Source organism: Leopardus geoffroyi, chromosome D1 (assembly GCF_018350155.1).
Source record: "Leopardus geoffroyi isolate Oge1 chromosome D1, O.geoffroyi_Oge1_pat1.0, whole genome shotgun sequence".
Taxonomy (NCBI): Eukaryota; Metazoa; Chordata; class Mammalia; order Carnivora; family Felidae; genus Leopardus; species Leopardus geoffroyi.
The window spans coordinates 76124233-76143234 of NC_059329.1; the positions used below are offsets into that span (position 1 = coordinate 76124233).

Consider the following 19002-nt stretch of genomic DNA (forward strand, 5'->3'; position numbering starts at 1 on the left):
GAGGTGGGGTCCTGTGTCCCACTTACTTTGGAACTCCCAAAAACAGGGGTAAGAGTTTGAATGCTGGGCAGCCCAAAATAACCAACGTTTACAACGCAGCCTATCTCTGTTGTTCAGATTCCTACTTGTGATTCTAATTCCTGACAAGGACTTCAAGATCCAGGGCAGGCTCAATGTAGATTGTTATGTTCTAAACACCACTGATCTGGGAGAGTGAACCACGGGATCAGGTGTGGAAGATCACCCTGGCTCACAATCTGGGACCTGGGTAGGGAAACCAGTTTTACTGGTGAGCTCTGGTGCGAGAATTACACAAGAGAAATGTCTGAAAGCCAGATAAGATGGCAGGACTTGGAGATTAATCTGGACGGTGGAAAGGCCAGGAAAAAGGAGTCAATGGGGACAGCCCAAATTTCTGACTTGAGAGAGGAGGGGTGAGGATGTGAGAATGTATAGGCAAAGCAAGACCCAAGGGAGGCAAGGAGATTTGTTTAATTTCGGTTTGGGGTGGTTGGATGGGAACGGTTAAGGTTTTCTCATGGTGAATTCGAGATAGAGATATCCAATACACGACTGAAATGACACGTTTTAGAAAGAGACCAGCGAAGGTCGCGTCTACTGGCCGAGGCCTTGGATGAGGGCGACCTTAGCCTAGGCGGCGGCACGAAGGTCGAAAAAAGGATGCAGGCGAAGGCTGACATTTAGGAAACGGTCTCCAAGCTTCCCACCCAGCCGCGCTGCGCACGTGTTCGCGGCCCGCCCCGCGCCCTCCCCCCAGGCCCCGCCCCCCCGGGCGGGGCGAGGCAGCGGCTCTGCTAAGTCACCGGAAGACGTAGTCGGGTAGGCGCGCGCTTCGGCCGCTGGCGACCCCCGCGCGCACTTGGGAGGGGCATCCGCCGAATGGGGCGTGGGGACGCGGATCCGCGGGGAAGGGGGGATTCGCTGATTCCCGGGCCCGCGGCGCTAAGCGCGGCGGCGGCGGCGGCGGCGGCGGCACTGCTGGCCGCCTTGCTCCTGCTGTGGCTTGAGGACGCGGGGCCGGGGGCCGGCTCCAGGTAACCCCTCCGTGCAGGGGACCGAGCTAGGCCCCTGCATCCCAGTGGGCGGAGGAAGGAGGGGTTGGAACCGGAGGTACCGGTGGAGAACCAGGTCCATGGGTGCCGTGGCACCTGGGCGCATTCTCCTTAGGGCCCCTTCCGAGCAGTAGATTTACTCAGGTGCGGAGACGGCCAGGGCGCCACGCCCTGCAGGTGATTCAGCACTTTCCCCTGGGCCCAGACTGCGGAGAAAAATAGTACTGTTTTCTAGAACAAATAAACCACCATTGTTCCCCAGGATAAGCAAGGGCCATCCTTTAAACATCCCAAGACCACATCTGTGGATGTTATTTCTGTAGCATGGCTGAGACTGAGGCGCTGCCGAAGCTTCGGGAAGACTTCAGGATGCAGAATAAATCTGTCTTTATTCTGGGGGCCAGCGGGGAAACCGGCAGAGTGCTCTTAAAAGAAATCTTGGAACAGAACCTGTTTTCCAAAGTCACGCTCATTGGCCGGAGAAAGCTCACCTTCGATGAGGAAGCTTATAAAAATGTGGTGGGTATTTTAGCTGGGACTCAAAAATGTATTTGCAGCGATTCTGCGGAGTGAACATATTTTTAAGCCTAAAGGCTGAACATTGCCTGTGCAGTGGTAGAGGTGATAAGAATGTGGCCAAGAATGGTCTGTGAGAGCCCTTTCTGGAAGTTTTTGTCGCGGTTTTAAGCCCAGGTCAGCCTACCCACTCACTGTGTGACCTTGGGAAAAGCCCTTCTTTCAATCTAGACTCCTGTAAGGCTGGCCTGGATTGTAATGGGGCCTGGGGGGACAGAGAAGAGCACATTTTCAGAGCCATTCAAGCTGGGTTCTAGAAGCAGACCTGTAACCTGGGGCAATTTTCTAAACCACTTTGCTTGTCTTGTTTACCTGTCCACTCAATGCTGATGTTAGTGAATTGCAAGCAGAGTCTATGGCAATGAAAGGTGCGGTTATTCACTTATAAGATTGCCCTCTTAACTTCCCAGGGCTGCAGCCTTGTGGATGTAAGTGGAATATTCTCTCCACTGCCACGCTTACATGGTTAGCCAAATGATACATGCCAGATTCCCCTAAATATTTGAAGTCTGAGCTTTGTAGAGATTCCTTTCCTCATTTAAAGGGAGTTGTGAACTGTGGCAGATTAAACTATAATGTAATTCTGAGACCCCACAACTACAGAACTTGGTCCCATAGGCTTCACAGGTGGAACATTCTAGGTAACAAGTGTCTCACTATACATGTTCTTAACCCCTGAATACCCACGGTCAGTCATTTTGCATAGAGCTTATGTCCACCAGGACTTTTCTATTTAAAATGGACATCTTTGCTCAGACTTAGGTAATAAGTAGTTTTCATAGTCTGCCTTCATGGAATATGTCAAATACTCCTGGTAATTAAAAACGGAAATTGAGTTCTGTGCTTTGATAAATGAGTTCTGGTGGCACATCTTTTGGTTATGCACTTAATGCGAACATACTTTTCTTCAGCATTGCACATAGTGCCCTGAAAATCCTTTTGAAAGAATTGTTACTAGGGAAGGAAAACTACATTTTATTTGAACTCCTGGGTGATGGGAACTTCTCAATCTTTTTTTTTTTTTTCCCCAGTCTTTATTTATTTTGACAGAGAGGGTGCACACACAAGTTAGGGAGGGGAAAAGAGAGGAGGGCAGAGGATCCTAAGTGGGCTGACAGCAGAGAGCCCTATGCGGGGCTTGAACGCACAAACCGAATCCACAAACCACGAAATCATGACCCAAGCCAAAATCTGATGCCTAACCAACTAAGCCATCCAGGCATCCCTCAATCTTTCTTTTTTAGGTTTCACAACAAATTTATGAGGTTTCATGAAGGTTCTTAAACCTGAGTGAGCATGAAAATTACTGCGGGTGCTTATTACAAGGGCATTTTCTGCTTCAGAAGTATCAGTGCAACACCTAAGAATAAGCCTTTCTATCAAACACTCACTGGCCGATTCTAAAATACGTGGTTCATGAATTGGACTGAAGGAAAGATTATCATTCACATTTTGTTGGTGGAAAAACAGGCACATGGTAAATAACTTGGCCAAAATCATAGGCTTAGTAAGTAGCAGGCTTGAGTCGAACCTGGGTCTTTGAGGTTCCAAACACTGTTCCTTGCCCTGAAATTATACCTCACTGGTATCCCTTCTGGTGGTATAGACAGGTCTTTTATTTTTCCAGAGAGAAAATGATAATTGAACTTGACTTTAGAGATCTAGGGATCACTTATAGTCCAATTATATATACTGTGGACATCTAAGTGCATTGTTGATTTTGAATTCAGATTAATAACTTTTTAGTGGGAGAAAATGAGCTGGCAAAATTTTTAAAAAATATGATTATGCATTTTCCTTAATTGAATTTCTATTATGTTACTAAACTTGGTTTTTCTCCCGGCAAAGTATCAATTTTATAAATAGTATCTGTAACAATCCTGTGGTCATAGGTCTTAAAAACTACCCAGTACCTTGTTAATTCTGTATAAAGTACTAAATGTGTCCATGCTTAATGTCTAATGCCCCAGCTTTCTGCCACTCTGCACCAGTGCCGCTCTGGCCCTTTCAGAGGTTTCTTACTAAGTAAAAGAAACACTATGCGGCATTGCAATTTCCGTACCTAGGAATCTGCCCTGCTAAATAGTCTAACATGGAAAAGATAGAAGGAGACTGGCAAGAGAAAGAGATGCCAGAGCAGAGAGCTCGCAAAATTTAATGGTAAGTGGGCAGCCTCTTCAATAATGCTCTGTAACTTATTCTTTACATCTAGAGAGGTATTTTTCTCTGTCTTTTAATAACATCAAGTTATATACAGCTTTGTCCTTGTCATCTAGAATCAAGAAGTGGTGGACTTTGAAAAGTTGGATGACTACGCTTCTGCCTTTCAAGGTCATGATGTTGGATTCTGTTGCCTGGGTACCACCAGAAAAAAAGCCGGGGCGGTAAGGAAGAAATAGACCCCTTTCCCTTTTGCCGGCCAGTAACGTCAAAGATTCCTTTCTTCCTCTTTTTCTTTATGTTTGTGGTGCTTAAATGTAAATAAGCTCTTATCATTTAAGATTTCATAGGCTGCCCTAGCTTTTACTATTCTTTGGATAGTACTGATAAATTCATCTTTCCTTCAAAGTAATCCTTGAGTTCAGTCCTCGTGCTGAGAGATGCCGTAAATATTTACAAGGTCTTGCCTCTTGCAAATATTGCTGTCACCACATCCACTGATGAAGGCAAACCATTGTGTCTGAGTAAAAGTAACTGGCTCATGCTGTTGGCAGTAAACTTTTTTTTTTCTTTATAAATGTTTTAAACTTAAAGCGTTCTCTCTCACATGAATGATTTGCTGGAACCTATTTTCATGCCAAGCTTTAAACATCCGATATAGGACGTCAGAACAGAGGCACGATTCAGCTAGCCTTTAGTGATGACTCAGCCTTCGGCGATGATTCAACCCCAGTGGTGATTCAGCCTTAACTGACGCAGAACTGTTCTAATCCATGTTTTATTTTGTTTTTAATGGTATTCTAAATTGCATTGGCCTCTGTCCAGAAGTCATAGTTTACTACCTCGTTAGAAGTCATTGCTTACTATGTAGATTCTGGGCAAGTGTTAATACATCTTGATATATACCTTGACTATAGTTTATCCCTCTGGCAGAAGATTGCTGGAGCTAAATGTATCTATTAAATATGCAGGACCACAATACTGCTATGGGGGCTTATCATAGATTTATACAAAGGCCCACGCATCAGCACCATTAGGAGAGCGCATGACTAAGAACTCTTGGTTTATACCAGCTAAGGAGTTTAGCTCAGATGTGTTTCTCTGGGCCTGCTGGTGATCCAAATAATAATTCTATTTATGCTTTCGGTAAGGATGTATTTCCAAATTTTTGCAGTTCTGTTATGTCCACTTGGAACCCAGCTGGGTTTGAGCTCTGTGCTGAAAAGTATGGATTATAGAGAAATTGGACTTTCCCGGGAATGGGCAGGTTATGTCTCCTAGAAAGGGACATGTTCCTGCTCAGCATCTGGTGCAGGCTTTTCTGTCCCAGGGCCAGTCACAAGCAGTGTGCCCTCTGAGAGCACTGAAGAACTTTTGTTCTAGTGCATTGCAGGTTGAACTGTCTCAAGTGCCAACCTGATTTTGGTGGTGACTCAGCAAAATAAAAAACACTGCATTAGGTATGGAGCAGTTGATATTCATGACACAAGGCAAATCTCGTTATAGGATGCTCCAGGAAAAAGTCTAAATTGTTTTGATGTATTCAAATCACATAAAGCAGTTTTAATCAGAGCAATCGGGTGTCTTCCCTATCCAGAATATTTTTTTAGATGGAGTTGGTTCTGCTCCCCCAATCCCATCCCACCCTCAGGCTACTCGATACCTTTTGTTCTCCAAAATCAGTTTGAAAAGAAAAGTATTGGTGGGGAAGCAAGAGAAATAACCGCTAAGCCAGCTATAATCTCAGAAATGAGTTGGGGTTTAAATGGTTCAAGAGGATAGTGGCAGCAAGTAAGTTGACGTTTCCTCCAGAAAGTCTTTTTTTTTTCCTAATTTGAAACTAATTTAGATTGGATGCAATATAAAGTTTGGGGGTTGTGACAACTTTAGGTAATTTGAAAGAGGTGACAGTTCACAAGTGGCTGGGTAATAATAGTTGTCTGAAGGGGGATTGTGGATTTCCAAGCTCACCCTACTCCAAATTATGAGTTGGCAGCCTTCTCTATAGAAAAAGAGCTCATCAGGTGAATACTGTAAAGCCAATGCAAGCCTAGTGTCATTCTGTAGCTGTTTGGTAACTGGAACACCCCACATTTTTCCTCGGCAATATGACTTTCCATCAGAGAAACTCCAAGAAACTCATGGTTTCTGTCTCATTCATTGTTGACACTCTGAGTAGCCATCTTACCTCCTTATGATCTTCAGTGTCTGAATTTGCTGTGGCTCTCATAACAAGGTGCCATAACCAGGGTGGCATAAACAACAGAAATGTAGTGTCTCACAGCTCTGGAGGCTAGAAGTCTGAGATCCAGGTGTTGGCAAGTTTGGTTACCCTGATGGCTGTGAGGGAGGGAACTTTTCCAGGTTTCTCTCCTTGACTCATAGATGACCGTGTTCTCTGCCTGTCTCTTCAGTTGGCGTTTTTCCTGTGTGTGTGTGTGGCTGTGTCCAAATTGCTCCTTTTTACAACAACAGTCCAATTGGATTAAGAACCACCCGACCCAATATGACCTCACCTCAACTGATAATGTCAGGAACGACCCTGTTTCCAAATAAGGTCGCATTCTGAGATACTGGAGGGTACGACTTCAGCACAGGAATTTGGGGGAGAACATTCCAACCCATAAAATTCAGTCAACCCAGATTTCTCTTGAAACTGGAGCTAGGGATAGGTCTGTTAGCCTCGTCAGCTGTTTGGATAACCATTTCCTTTAGTCGTGTTAGGTGCTGATCTTCTTTTTCACCTTCACAAGCCCCATTTGTCTCATCGGTGCAGCGGCTTCCTTACTTGGCCCCCGCCCAGATCTGCTGGATCAGAATTTCTAAGGTTGGAAGCTTGGCAACTTATTTTTAGCAAGCTCCTTGGGAGATTGTGATGCGAGCCAACCTTCCTCTTCTCGTTGGACCTGCTTTCAGGAGCCTGCTTTTCTAGGTGCTGTAGTCCCCAGGTGGCCTTCACCTTGCTTTAATACATACCTTGTGTGCTAGTGAAGGTTGAAATACCCTTTGAAACCCAGATCTACATTGGCCTGGGCTGTGGAGCAAAAACTCACAGATGTCACTGAGAGTAGTGCTTTCCCCTTATGTGTATTAAGGGAAGGATGCGGTTAGTGAGTTTGAGGTGGTGTAATACGGTTTCACCTCTTCATTTGTTTCCTCGCAGTCCAGGTTCTTGGATTCTGTTGAATGGACAATGCCGTTAATGTGATTCATGGAACGATTGTAACGTTTATTAGGCATCGTTAGAGTCTCCTGGCTTCTGATTCTAATGATACATTCTTTTAATCCAGGTTGCAGACCACAGACTGTGGGTCACATCCAGCCCTCCTGTTTTTCTACAGCCCATTTAGCTAAGAATGTTTTTGTATTTTAAAATGACTGAAAAAAACCCAAAAGGGGAATAATACGTCATGACGTGAAAATATAAGAAATTCAGATCTCATTATCCACGAGTAAAGTTTTACTGGAACACAGCTGTTCTCATTACCTAATGTATTGTCTGTGGCTGCTGTTGTGCCCTGCTGGCAGAGCTGTGTAACTTAACATAAGCCTGCAAATCTGACAATTTTTGCGATCTCATCCTTTACAGGAAAGGCTCTCTGACTCCTGTCGTAATCTGTACTGTTTAATTTGATGCCTGAGAGGGTGCTCGTGAAGTGATAGGGACCCCGCTGGTTCGAGGCTCTGGATACCAAATAGCCATGGGTGTCCTGGTTAGCTCCCATGGGCCACTGCCTCCTCGTTGGTAATGAGAAGGAGGTGACCACTGAGACCCCTTTGGTCTGCAGAATTCTTTGACTTCCATCACACAGAAGGAAGAATGCCCCAACTGGAAACATTTTGTGAGAACGTAGAGATGAACTCAGGAATCTCAGTACCTGTTTGATTTTTATTTTTCTCTCCAGAGCTTTTTCTCTAACCAAGATCTTGGTTCCCGTGCTGTGCATCAAATACAGAGATGCCCTCCAGGACACAAACAGACGGGGTTCAGATTATGCCATTTGTTGTTTGTCAGCATCTCCGTTTTCTAGTCTAATTTTATGGGCTGGATTGCAAAGGGAGTAAAGGAGAAAGAATTTGAAGCAGGAATATGGCTAAGTGGGCCCTTTACAGGATGATAGATCCTCCCTCCTTGGAGAAGGAGGCCCCAGATATTGAATTGTTGTGGCAGGCTCGTTGACCATGCCAGTCAGCGCTGAAATACCTTGTTAGGACGAGTTGTATCTTAAGTCACAGTGTTCCCACTTTTGAGACATGTGTAAAGAAGATGAGAAGAAATACTTAGTAGCTTTGGATTTTAATACGATTCAAAGAGTCATTGGAGAATATGACTCCCTGGATGTTTGTGGAGCCTATGAAGATATGTCTGCCGAGTTGTATTACATTGTGCTTATTCTTTTGAGCAGGTGCTGGGAAAGGAAATTTATAGTGGGCACTTATTTGATCAATTCTTTTTTCTGGCTTAAAGTAAGGCACACTGGCTATAACAGAATGGATGTAAATGCTCTCAGAAGAGGTATCTTTTTCTCCTGCCATATGGTTAGGGAAACTAAACACTGTTTTTCCAAAAATTGTGTTTCTTGGATATGAAGTAGCTTGTTTTAGCTTGTTTCTCCTATTTTTTTTTTTTATTTGTGCAGTTAGAGAACAAGAAAGGATGTTATTAAGATTTCAAAGATAGCTTCCTCCTGTCCCTAAATGGAATCTTCCTCACTCCAGAGAAAATTAGTGTGGGTTGGTATCTCCAAGTCTGTCACCAGGATCCACGTTTAAGTTTGGTTTCTAAGTCCTTGAAAGCCGTTGACCCCTTTGCTTTTGAGTTTCATTCACAGCTAAAAGGCCATGCATCAGGGCGGGGGAAGTGAAATTCAAAATTTGTGGGCTTGGAAAAATGCGTATTTATAATCAGCTTGAGGGCTCAGAGGATTTGTGAAATCATTTTGGATTAACAGCCATTGATTGCTAATAAAACAATCTTTAGCTTTGTCCAGAGAACAGCAATGGAGAAAGGTATGGGCACCTTGTCAACAGGGCCCATTGAGCAGGGATGACGGGCTAAGCGTGGGGGTCTCTGTGGCAGCGTGGGTGCTCGTCCTGCAAGGAGTGGTTGTCAGTTGTTCGCCGGGCCGGTGAAAGGAAGGACGCCAGAGTGTGATGGCTGGGGTGGTATTGATGTGCTTTAGCGGACTAATCAGATTGAAAAAGTCCCATGGCATTTATGTCACTCTAATTTTCATCTAACAATTGGAGACGGCAGCACTCTATTAAGGAGAGGTTGATCCAGAACTAAAGCCAAATAAATTAGGGTCTCAGTTTAATCAAATTATCCCTATACTGGCCCTGGATTAAGCGAGAGAGACAGCGTCCGTCCAGGCACTTGTGATTGGCCGAATCTTTCCTTTATTTTTACAGAAGCCGATGGAAGAGAAAGCATTTTAACAGCGACAGCTATGATAACGCTCCCAAGCAATAGTGCTAAAACAACTGAAAAGACAAAAAGGAATTTATTCCACTAGTCCACTCTGTAATTTCATTGTGAATAATGAACGTGTTATTGAAATCAGAGTTTGGGGAGTTGGGTTGAGGGGAAGAAATAGATGTGGAAGAGGAGCCGAGGGCTTTAGAATTTTTCTTTGTCGCTTTGGATTATTTTTCTTGGCATACGCTCAGCACATGTAAAATCTCAATTCGGAGACTGGCCCTGAAGGGAATCCCATCCCTCTCTCGGGATGAGCTGAGTCGTAAACTCAGTTTGCTTCATACTGGTGTAAAAGAGCAGCATCGTGAGTTGGAATGAGTGTGTAGGGGAGTGTGCTGTGAGGAGTGAAAGTGCAAGTGTACAACACAGAAGGAGATGGTGATGACGTGTGGGGACCTAGTGAAGTTTCTGTTGTCTCGCCCTGCAGGTAGTGGATGTAGTTGGAAATGTACTGTCAGTGATGACCAAGGACAGGAGAGGCTTTTGGGGGAGGGGTGACGTTCTAGTTCTCGATCTGGGAACTGGTTGCAGAAGATGTTCAGTTTATGAAAATTCATCGAGCTCTATATTCATGACATGTTCACCTTTACGATCTGTTTTTATACAAAGTTGGAAAAGTTTGCTTGGGCCTGTTGTTTTCAAACTGAAATCTCTTAGTTTCCTATTGCTGCTGTCACCAATTGCCTCAACTTTAGTGACTTAGGACCACATAAATGTATCATCTTGCAGGTCTATAAGTTAGAAATCTGACGCAGATTTCGCTGCGATAAAATCAAGGTGTCGAATGGGCTGTGTTCCCTTCTGGAGGCTCTGGGGAGAAATCCATTTCTTTACCTTTTCCAGCTTCTAGAGGCTGCCTGCATGCCTTGCTTCACCGTCCCCTCCCTCCATCTTCAGGGCCAGCAACAGGGGACTGAGTGCTCCTCACATTTCTCTGCTTCCTTTTTCCACCTCTAAGGACTCTTGTGACTAATTGGGCCTAGTTAGATAATACAGAATAATCTTATTTTAAGGTCAGCTGATTAGCAACCTTAATTCCACCTGCAGCCTGAATTCTCCTTTGCCGTGTAACCTAACATATTCACAGGTATGGGGGTCGGGACATGGACATCTTTGAGGGGCCATTATTCTCCTACCCCCCCCCCCCCCCCCCAGTTATGAATTAGTCATTGTCATTAGCTAGACGCAGTGTGAGATAAGAAGGAAGATGGATACAATGGAGACACCACTCAGAGTCAAGAATTTGCATTCCACTCTCAGCTTTCTCTTAGAAGGAAGTTCACCAGGCGCCGGCCCTTGTTTTCACATCTCCATGATGACAGGGTTGGACGTGATGCTTCCTGAGGTGCAAGACAAACATCTCCTTACGAAATAAAACATGTAGGATCCAAAACTACTACAGGGAAAATTTTTAGTTAAAATAAAAAAAATCACCAGGGTAGTAATACGGTCTTCAGATTTGGAATTGTCATTATAGAAAACCTCATCATAGAGTTGTGGGTGTGTATGAAGTTCAGCTTCACTAGGCTTTAGACTCCTGTCCAGCCGTGTGGAGATCGAGGATGCTAGCATCCTGGTCCTGAGAAGCCGTTACTTCATGGAATTCTGTGTTTTGGGTACCGGCATGTGACCTTCCGTTAGTTAGGCCCTGGAAGTGAGTTTCCGTTCTGTTGTTTGCACCATGCTTCCCCTTCCTCCTTTATTGCTACTTAGTTCTTCTTTTTTTTCTCTCTAATTGGATTTGCCTTTTCTCTTCTTTTGTTGGATTGTATTGGTTCATTCAGATATTTTTAGAGTACCTCTTGTGTGCCAGGCACACACTGATGCTGAGATATGTATTAAGAAGAAAGACCCAGCCACTGCCCTCACCAGACTGAGTCTAGACTGGGGGCCCCCAAACATTCCCGATCATATACCTCTCAGTAAAACAATTTGAGGATTCACTCTTCATTAATATGTAAAGTATGATGTAAAACATATACAAAAATTGGAAATTAAATAGACTTCGTTCTGGTAGTGCCCAGATAGTGTTCTTGGCTGTGCCTTCAGACCCGGTACATTAAACCTGACACAGACAAAACAGAGAAAAGAGAGAAAGGGTTGTAAGCTTGTAAAGTTATTAAAAGACAGAGAAATGTGTGAGTTAAAGCAGTTTCTCAGCCTGACCTTACTGTTCCTTTTGCTCCTTGCAGATTTGTTTGGTGTCTGTGTTTCCATGTCACCGTCCTTATTTTCTCACTGGCCTTGCTGCTAAAGCTGGTCCGTCTATCCTGAGGATCATATTTGGAGTCTTTCCCAGGGTCTATGCTTGGTTGCATTTTATTTAGATCCCCATTCCCCTGCAGGCCTCCTGGCCTGCCACCCAACCTGAATAGTAATCTTTAAGATGAACTCACAGCTTTTTGGAAATAACTCCCATCCTTTTCACCCTCAGGAAGGATTTGTTCGTGTCGATCGAGATTATGTCCTCAAGTCTGCGGAGCTGGCAAAAGCTGGAGGCTGCAAACATTTTAACTTGCTGTCCTCTAAAGGAGCTGATAAGTTGAGCAATTTTTTATATCTGCAAGTTAAGGTTTGTGCACATTTCTGTCTTTCATATATTTTGGAGAACCCTGGTTAATTGGCAATACTAAATAACGTAAAATTATAAATAATACAGAAAGGCATTAAATGCATTAGATTCTTTTTTTTTTTTTAAATAATGACAGGGACTGTTTTTTGCACAGGTATGTTTAATAAACAGGAGTGATTGGAAAGATAATTCCCAGTGTCTTTCCCCCTGTGGAGTATCTGGTAATTATGAAATAAGATGTAGCAGCTCTGGTCTTGAATATTAACATGGAATCTTAGCATGAGAAGAGACTTCAAGGCAGTGATTCTTAAACTGTTCCTGAGTAGGTGATATTTTATTATTGGGTATGGCTCTTGCCCTCAAGGTTTCTTGTTTGGGGATCCCGAAGGCTAGCCCCCAGTTTGGCAAATTGAGAGAAGTTCTCACAGGCCTCAGCATATAGTTATACTCACAGCCACAATTTATTACAGGGAAAGCAAAGGCAGTAAACAGGGAAGGATGAATGGGGTGAAGTCCAGAGGAAATAGGCACAGGCTTCCAAGAGTCCTTTCGCAGTAGAGTCACACAGGCTTAATTTTGCCGCAGTGCGTGTTGAGAATATGAGAGAAAACTTTCTGACCCCAGGAGTTGAGAGTTTTTATGGGGTCAGTCACATTGGCACCCTGAGCCTGGAAAAAATTATAAACTTCCAGAAGGAAACCAAGTGTTCAGCATAAACCACATTGTTTGTACAAGCAGTTTAGGCACTATAAACTACCCTACCGGTTGGGTAATGACAGGGACACTCCTGAAATCCAAGTTCCTAGACACAAGCCAAAGGTCAAGTGGGCCTTTCTAAGATAGTAGAGTCTCAGCCTGCTATCTTAACTCTTTTATGCATGCTGCAGATAGAGACAAAATATACCTTTGTAAAAACTAAGGGATTTGTCCACATAAACACTTGCATGTGAATGTTCATAGAAGCATTTTTCATAGTAGCCAGAGTGTGAACAACCCAAATGCCCATCAGCTGATGAATGGATGAATAAAATGTGGTATATACAAACAAAAGAGTATTATTCAACTATAAAAAAGGCATGACACATGCTATAACATGGGTGGACGTTGAAAACTTTATGAGGGGCTGGTCACAAAAGGCCACAACTTGTATGGTTCCATGTATATGAAATACCCAGAATAGACAAATCTATAGAGACAGAAATATTGTGGTTGGATAGAGCTTGTGGGAAGGGGATGGGAGTGAATGCTGGTTGGTGTGGGGCTTTTCTGGGGGGGAAGGTGATGAAAAAATTCTAAACTTACATGGTGGTGAAGGTGGCAGAGCTCCGTAAATATAGTCAAAAACATTAATTTTACAAAAGTGTTTAAAACTACCCAAGATTATGTGATGCGTCAGGTTAGGTGCCGAGTGAATGGTATGAACAGGCCAAGAAAGGGGGAATTCATGCCACTGAATCCACACGGCCTTTAGACGTTCCCATGGCCTGAGCTCCTCTGGCATTTCTGTTCATAGAGATGCTGGCATGAAAATTCATAGTTTGTTTAATAAATTTAATTGAAAGCCATCATGTAGATGTAATCTCACTGTCTCTTGAAATTTGATGGGATTTGTTAGGAAGACAGTAATGTAGAGGATCAGTGGGTCTTCTGACTTTACTGGAACCACCTGGAAACCAAAAAAGTTGATGTTCATCAGCCTGCGACATTAATTCTAGACTAAGGGGAGGTTATTCATTGATGGTTGAACGCCTAACATGTTACTTACCCTCTGGATCTGTTTTAAAATCAGTCACACGAGGGGCGCCTGGGTGGCGCAGTCGGTTAAGCGTCCGACTTCAGCCAGGTCACGATCTCGCGGTCCGTGAGTTCGAGCCCCGCGTCGGGCTCTGGGCTGATGGCTCAGAGCCTGGAGCCTGTTTCCGATTCTGTGGCTCCCTCTCTCTCTCTGCCCCTCCCCCGTTCATGCTCCGTCTCTCTCTGTCTCAAAAATAAATAAACGTTAAAATCAGTCACACGAGAGGCCGGGCTGACCATGCAGCCATCCTCTCATTCAGTACATCTTTTTGAACTCTCTACTGCCTATGAAGATTAAATGATCTCTTCCTTAACTTCCCAGAATCTAAAATTCTGGATAAGGATATTTATAATTATTCGACCTCCAGAAGCAGATTACCTTCAAAACCCCAAGGTATTCCCTCTTAAGCATTATGATGCATTGGTCCTCTTGATTAAATGCTAAAATTTGGTTTTTATTAACAGGGAGAAGTGGAAGCGAGGGTTGAAGAATTACAATTCGAACGTTACTCTGTGTTTAGGCCTGGGTAAGCATTCATCCTGCCCACGAGTATGTCGCTGTTCATTCTTCCCTAGAAGTTAGTTTTTCATTTGAAGAGGCTGACAACTAAGCTCTCGACGATATGAAAGAAGCTAGCTGGAGATAGATTGCTTCTCTGAAGAACATACCTTTGGCTTTGGAGGAAAGGGCGGACACTTTGGTAGTGCCAGGTTCAGAGTAGTCTGGAATTTCCTGGGTAGGTTTTGCTGCCTTAAAAAAAAAAAAAGTCCTCTTCATTCACCAAACAAAATATCTTTTACCCATTGGATTAATCTGTTCAGGCTGCCATGACAGAATAACACCACAGACTGGGAGGCTTAGGCAACAGAGATTTATTTTCTCACAATTCTGGAGGCTAGAAGTGCAAAATCAAGGTGCCATCAGAATTAGTGTCTGGTGAGGCTTCTCCTCCTGGTTTGTAGATGGCCTGACGTGGTCTTACTCTTGTGTGCACATGGAGAGATCTCTGCTATCTCTCCCCCTTCTGTAAGGATACCAGTCCTATCAGATCAGGGTCTTACCCTTATGACCTGGTTTAACCTTAATTACCCTCATAAGTGCACTGTTTTCAAATACAGCCACACTGGGTGTTAGAGCTTAAACATGAATTTGGGGGAGGGCATGGGCACCGTTTAGTTCATAACACCCTCTGTGGTCTGAGTACAATAAACCATCTCTTCCTCGGTTTTTCTTTTTCCCTTTAGATTTCTCTTGTGTGATAGGCAAGAATCTCGTCCAGTTGAATGGTTGGTTAGGAAGTTCTTTGGCTCCTTACCAGAATCTTGGGCCCGTTGGCACTCTGTGCCGGTGGCGACTGTGGTTAGGGCAATGCTGAACAACGCAGTGAACCCAAGTGGCAAGAAGAAGGAACTGCTGGATAATAACGCCATCCATGACCTGGGAAAAGCCGATGACTCTCTCAAGCCGTGACCACGCTGGGGAAATGCTTCCCTCTGTAAAATGCAACACTCACCACCTAATTGGTACTCTCGGTGTCTAAAAGAAGTCAGTGTGTCTTAACTGCGGTTTCACTATTCTCAGCTGCCAGATCCAATAAAAAAATTATTGTGTTCTGCATCAGCAGTGCAGAGCCTGCTTGTCCGTATATGTGTGTCACCCAGGGAGCTTTTCAAAAGTAGATTCACAGGCTGTGCCTCAACCTCTGAATCAGAATCTTCAGGGTGTGAGCATAGCGATCTGTTGATTTGTTTTAGCTTCCCCTGGTGGTTCTGGTGCCACTGGTGGGGAGGCCTGCTTTGAAAGGCTTGTCTGCAGTCAGAGCAGCAGTACAGACCTTTCATATTTTGCAGGGGAGTTCTGTTCCAAAATTGTCATATTTGTGTTTCTTAGTTACCTGGTGCTGACTGCTGTATTTGTGTAAAGGAACATTGTGCCTTACTACTTCTTTAGAATATGTAATAAAAGTTATTACATAACTGCGCTTGTATAATCATGGGGAAGTTAAACATAGGAAGGAAAACAAATGAACAAGTCCTGGGTGCCTCTTATATGGTTAGGAAATGTCCAAGTATTAGTGGTAATATGTAGCATTTTGGTCAGTTGGGTGGTATAATACTGGTTAGTATTTATCAAGTGCCAGCCTTTACATATGCTATGTGTCTTGTAACCCTCCAACAATCCTTATAATCCTTATAGGTTTGAGTATTATCCCCATATCTTAGATGGAGAAACTGAGCCTCACTGTGGTTAAGCGCCTTGCCCCAAAGTCTGAAGCTAGGAAATGGCAGAGCCAGGATTCTAACCCAAGTCAGCCTGACTGCATAGCTTGTATTTGTAACCGCTCTATAAAAGCCTCCAGTATCTGCGTATTTCCAGGAAGTTCCATTAATTGTGACTGGATTAGTACATGCTATGGATGAATAAAATTGAAATATGTGGTTTCTTTTATAGGGTCTAGGATCCCTGTAGGAATTAACCATAAAATGTTCACATAGCCAGTAGAAGTGTATGTCAAGGTGCACACTTTAAAAACTATGGACAAAGAAAGATGCAGAAGGAAGGGTCAAAGTCCAGAAGAGTACACAGTGTTAATTTCCATCCAGGAACAACGGGTAGTGGTGAAATTTGTCTTAACTTCTGTGCTGAGGAAAACAAAGTGATTTGAGTGATTTAATTTTTACAGGGTCTAGGGGATGCCAGGTACCTTTCAAGCTTCAGTGAACACCAGAGGATAAAGGCTATCCCCTTTAATTGGGAGGGTATATCTGTAGAATGGACTGGACATTCCCATTCTCAGTCACCTAGGAAAGAGACGTATTTTAGGATGGGGTAGGGTCTTAGGATGTGGACTTCAGAAAGGAGAGGGAACATCTTGCTCCTGCCAGGTGGGGTTCCTTTGGGGCTGGACTCTGAAGAGCCTGTGGTTTGGGTGATAACAAGCGTGGGTTCCAAGAAGGGAGGCATGAAATGAGGGGACCCTATGAGGATATACTGAGGCCTGTGGGAAACTAATATTTGATAGATACTGTCCTCTAGGAGAGGAATACATTCAGAAGAGTTTAGCAATACAGGGCATCATTTTCATTCAGCAAATTTAATGAGTACCTATTAGGAGTTAAACCATGTTTATGTGCCAGAGAAATGAAAGCAAAGAGACAAGGCCCTTACGTTCATACACAGTGCTGGGGGTAAGACAAAAAAACAAACAGAAAACAAAACAAGCAAATGGTAGGTGCTAAGAAAGAAGCTAAGTGGGGGCTGCTGGAATGGCAGTGGAAACTTTTAGAAATGGTGGTTTGTATTTGTAGAGTATTCTTAGCAAAGGCCTCATTAGCTCTAAATCAGAGGCTGGAGGGTGGGACCCAGAGTGAAGGGTTGAGTTGAGATGGAAGTCAGGATTACGCCCAAGCCAAGGTAGTAAGTACATTTAATGGGATAAACGTGCTAGCCTCTGGGACTAGAAGCCTGCGACAATTCCCTACAGAAGTGACTGCTGTCAACTCCCACCTGACAAAGCATTCTGTGGCTTGAGTATATGCTCAGAAGGAGGAAAAATGGCATGAGGTAGGAGAACGTTTGCCCACATAGTGGCCGTAACATTACTTTCTAAACGTATGGAAGAGCATCTCTCCTTCGCGTAACCGACAGGGTCAGCTGCTTTCCATTGTTCAGGACAAGTTAACACTTATGTCTAAGCACTTTACATGTATCAAGTCATTTTATTCCTACAGTAGTTTTGTGGCTAGTGAAGTCACTATCCCCGTTTTGTAGTTGAGGAAGTGGGGGCGGTGAGAGGTCTTGATCTTGCCCAAGACCACAGAAACAAAGTGACGGAAGTAGGATTCAGACTGAGTAAGTCGGCTCCGGAGTCTGTGCTCTCACTTAACCACTGCACTTTAAAGACTAAAATCCTTAAAACGGCGCCAGGCTTTGGTCCCTATGTAGGCTCTGTACACCCACAATGCCTCCTGTAGTTCCCTCTCCCCACCCTGCTGCACCCTGCTGCAGGAGATCAGGTAGCTCAGGAATTAGAGTGGAGGCCCAGGCTCTTGCCTGCGCTCCGCCGCCTCCGCCACCAGAGGGCGCCCCAAGCGGGCCGCTCCTCCACTAACTGCTCGTTCCTAGAATAAGGGACGCACAGAGGGCGCGGTGCCCGCTGCAAAACAGCTGTAGCGTCTCTCCGCCTCTGGGCTCGGGGGCGCGAGTGAGAACCTCCCGCTAAGACCCGCCGCAGCGCGAGGAGGAGACAAAGTCACGTCAAAGCCTGCGACGTTCAATCCCCGCTTCAGCGCTTACTCTTCACGCACTACGTCAACCCGGAGGCTGCAGGAGGCGGAGCTCGGGCTCTCGCCCCGCCCACCCAACTCATGTGACCAACAACCGTGGCCTCGGGGCCGGAAGCGCTACCGAGCCCACGCGCGCGCTCTCGCGTTTCCAGGCGACCGGGAGCCTCCCCAACTCTGGGCCCTACCGCGCGCTGGCGCTCGTTCCCGGTTTTCCGGGCCCGGAGAGCTCAGAAGCGGCTGCGCGCACGCTGCCCAGCCCGGTCCCCGCCCCCAGGCGCGCGGGGTTCCGGGGCAATACAGCCATGTGCTCGTTAGCGTCGGGCGCTGCGGGTGGGTATTCCTGGTCCCTTAGCACCCGGTTCGCCCAGCCCGAAGGCCGCGCCGCCGCGGGCCGGGAGAAAGACCCTCCTATCCCGCTGCGTCCCCTGGACGCGGGGTCGGACGGTGGGGCCTGGCAGGGAGGGTGAAGGAGGTGCGCCGGAAAGGGCCGCGGGGAGCGGGGCGGGGGCAGCACCACCCCCCCTTACCCCCCCTCCCTCCCAGTGCTTCACGTGTGCCCTGCTCGCACTGGTGTCCGTCTCGGGCAGGGCTAATCGTTTGCGTGTGCTAGGCGGCCGGGGCGCTATGGAGGACGAAGACGACCTGCCAGAGCTGTCCGACAGCGGTGACGAGGCCGCCTGGGAGGATGAGGACGATGCTGATCTCCCCCACGACAAGCAGCAGACCCCCTGTCTGTTCTGTGACAGGTTCGTCCACCCCAGTGCCAGGCGTCACCCCCAGGGTGCCGGGCCCTGTGGGTACCTGTGGTCCGCAGTCGAACCCGAGCGGCCTGCCCTCGAATCCTTGAACCAGTGGAGTGATGGTTTGTTGAGAAGGCAGAAGCACAGTAGCTATAGAGGGAGAGCCATGAACTGGAAGGCAGGTTATACTAGTTCTCTTCGACAGCCTCAGTTTCCCCTTGTGTGAAATAAGAGCGTTTGGACAGAATCAATGGTTCCCAAATCTAGTTGAGCACCCTTTAAAGTCTCACCTGAGACTAAAAAGATACTGAACTCTGCACC

General features: G+C 45.5%; 2 protein-coding genes across 3 annotated transcripts in view; both read left to right on the top strand.

Moving 5' to 3' along the window:
* The first annotated feature begins 745 nt into the window (after positions 1-745).
* HTATIP2 (HIV-1 Tat interactive protein 2) lies at positions 746-15278 on the top strand. 2 transcript variants are annotated; one of them, XM_045484776.1, is made up of 6 exons: positions 746-840; positions 1397-1592; positions 3926-4033; positions 11723-11860; positions 14120-14181; positions 14900-15278. In XM_045484776.1, the coding sequence occupies exons 2-6, from the start codon at positions 1398-1400 to the stop codon at positions 15123-15125; spliced, it is 729 nt and encodes a 242-aa protein (XP_045340732.1). In that variant the 5' UTR covers positions 746-840; position 1397; the 3' UTR covers positions 15126-15278. The 2 variants fall into 2 exon arrangements, with proteins under 2 accessions (XP_045340732.1, XP_045340731.1); XM_045484775.1 differs by having other exon boundaries at positions 821-1055.
* Positions 15279-18010: 2732 nt separating this feature from the next.
* Positions 18011-19002, top strand: part of PRMT3 (protein arginine methyltransferase 3) — a 147589-nt gene continuing 146597 nt past the window's right edge. The window contains exons 1-2 of the mRNA XM_045484777.1: positions 18011-18271; positions 18552-18687. Of these exons, the coding sequence (XP_045340733.1) occupies positions 18244-18271; positions 18552-18687 (164 nt within the window). The 5' untranslated portion in view covers positions 18011-18243. The remainder of the gene's footprint in view (positions 18272-18551; positions 18688-19002) is intronic.

Coding starts and splice junctions, on each gene's coding strand:
- HTATIP2 (XM_045484775.1), top strand. CDS start 901: ATGGGGCGTGGGGACGCGGATCCGCGGGGAAGGGGGGATTCGCTGATT. Junction 1,593..3,925: donor AGGAAGCTTATAAAAATGTG/GTGGGTATTTTA, acceptor CTTGTCATCTAG/AATCAAGAAGTGGTGGACTT. Junction 11,861..14,119: donor TTTTATATCTGCAAGTTAAG/GTTTGTGCACAT, acceptor TTTTATTAACAG/GGAGAAGTGGAAGCGAGGGT.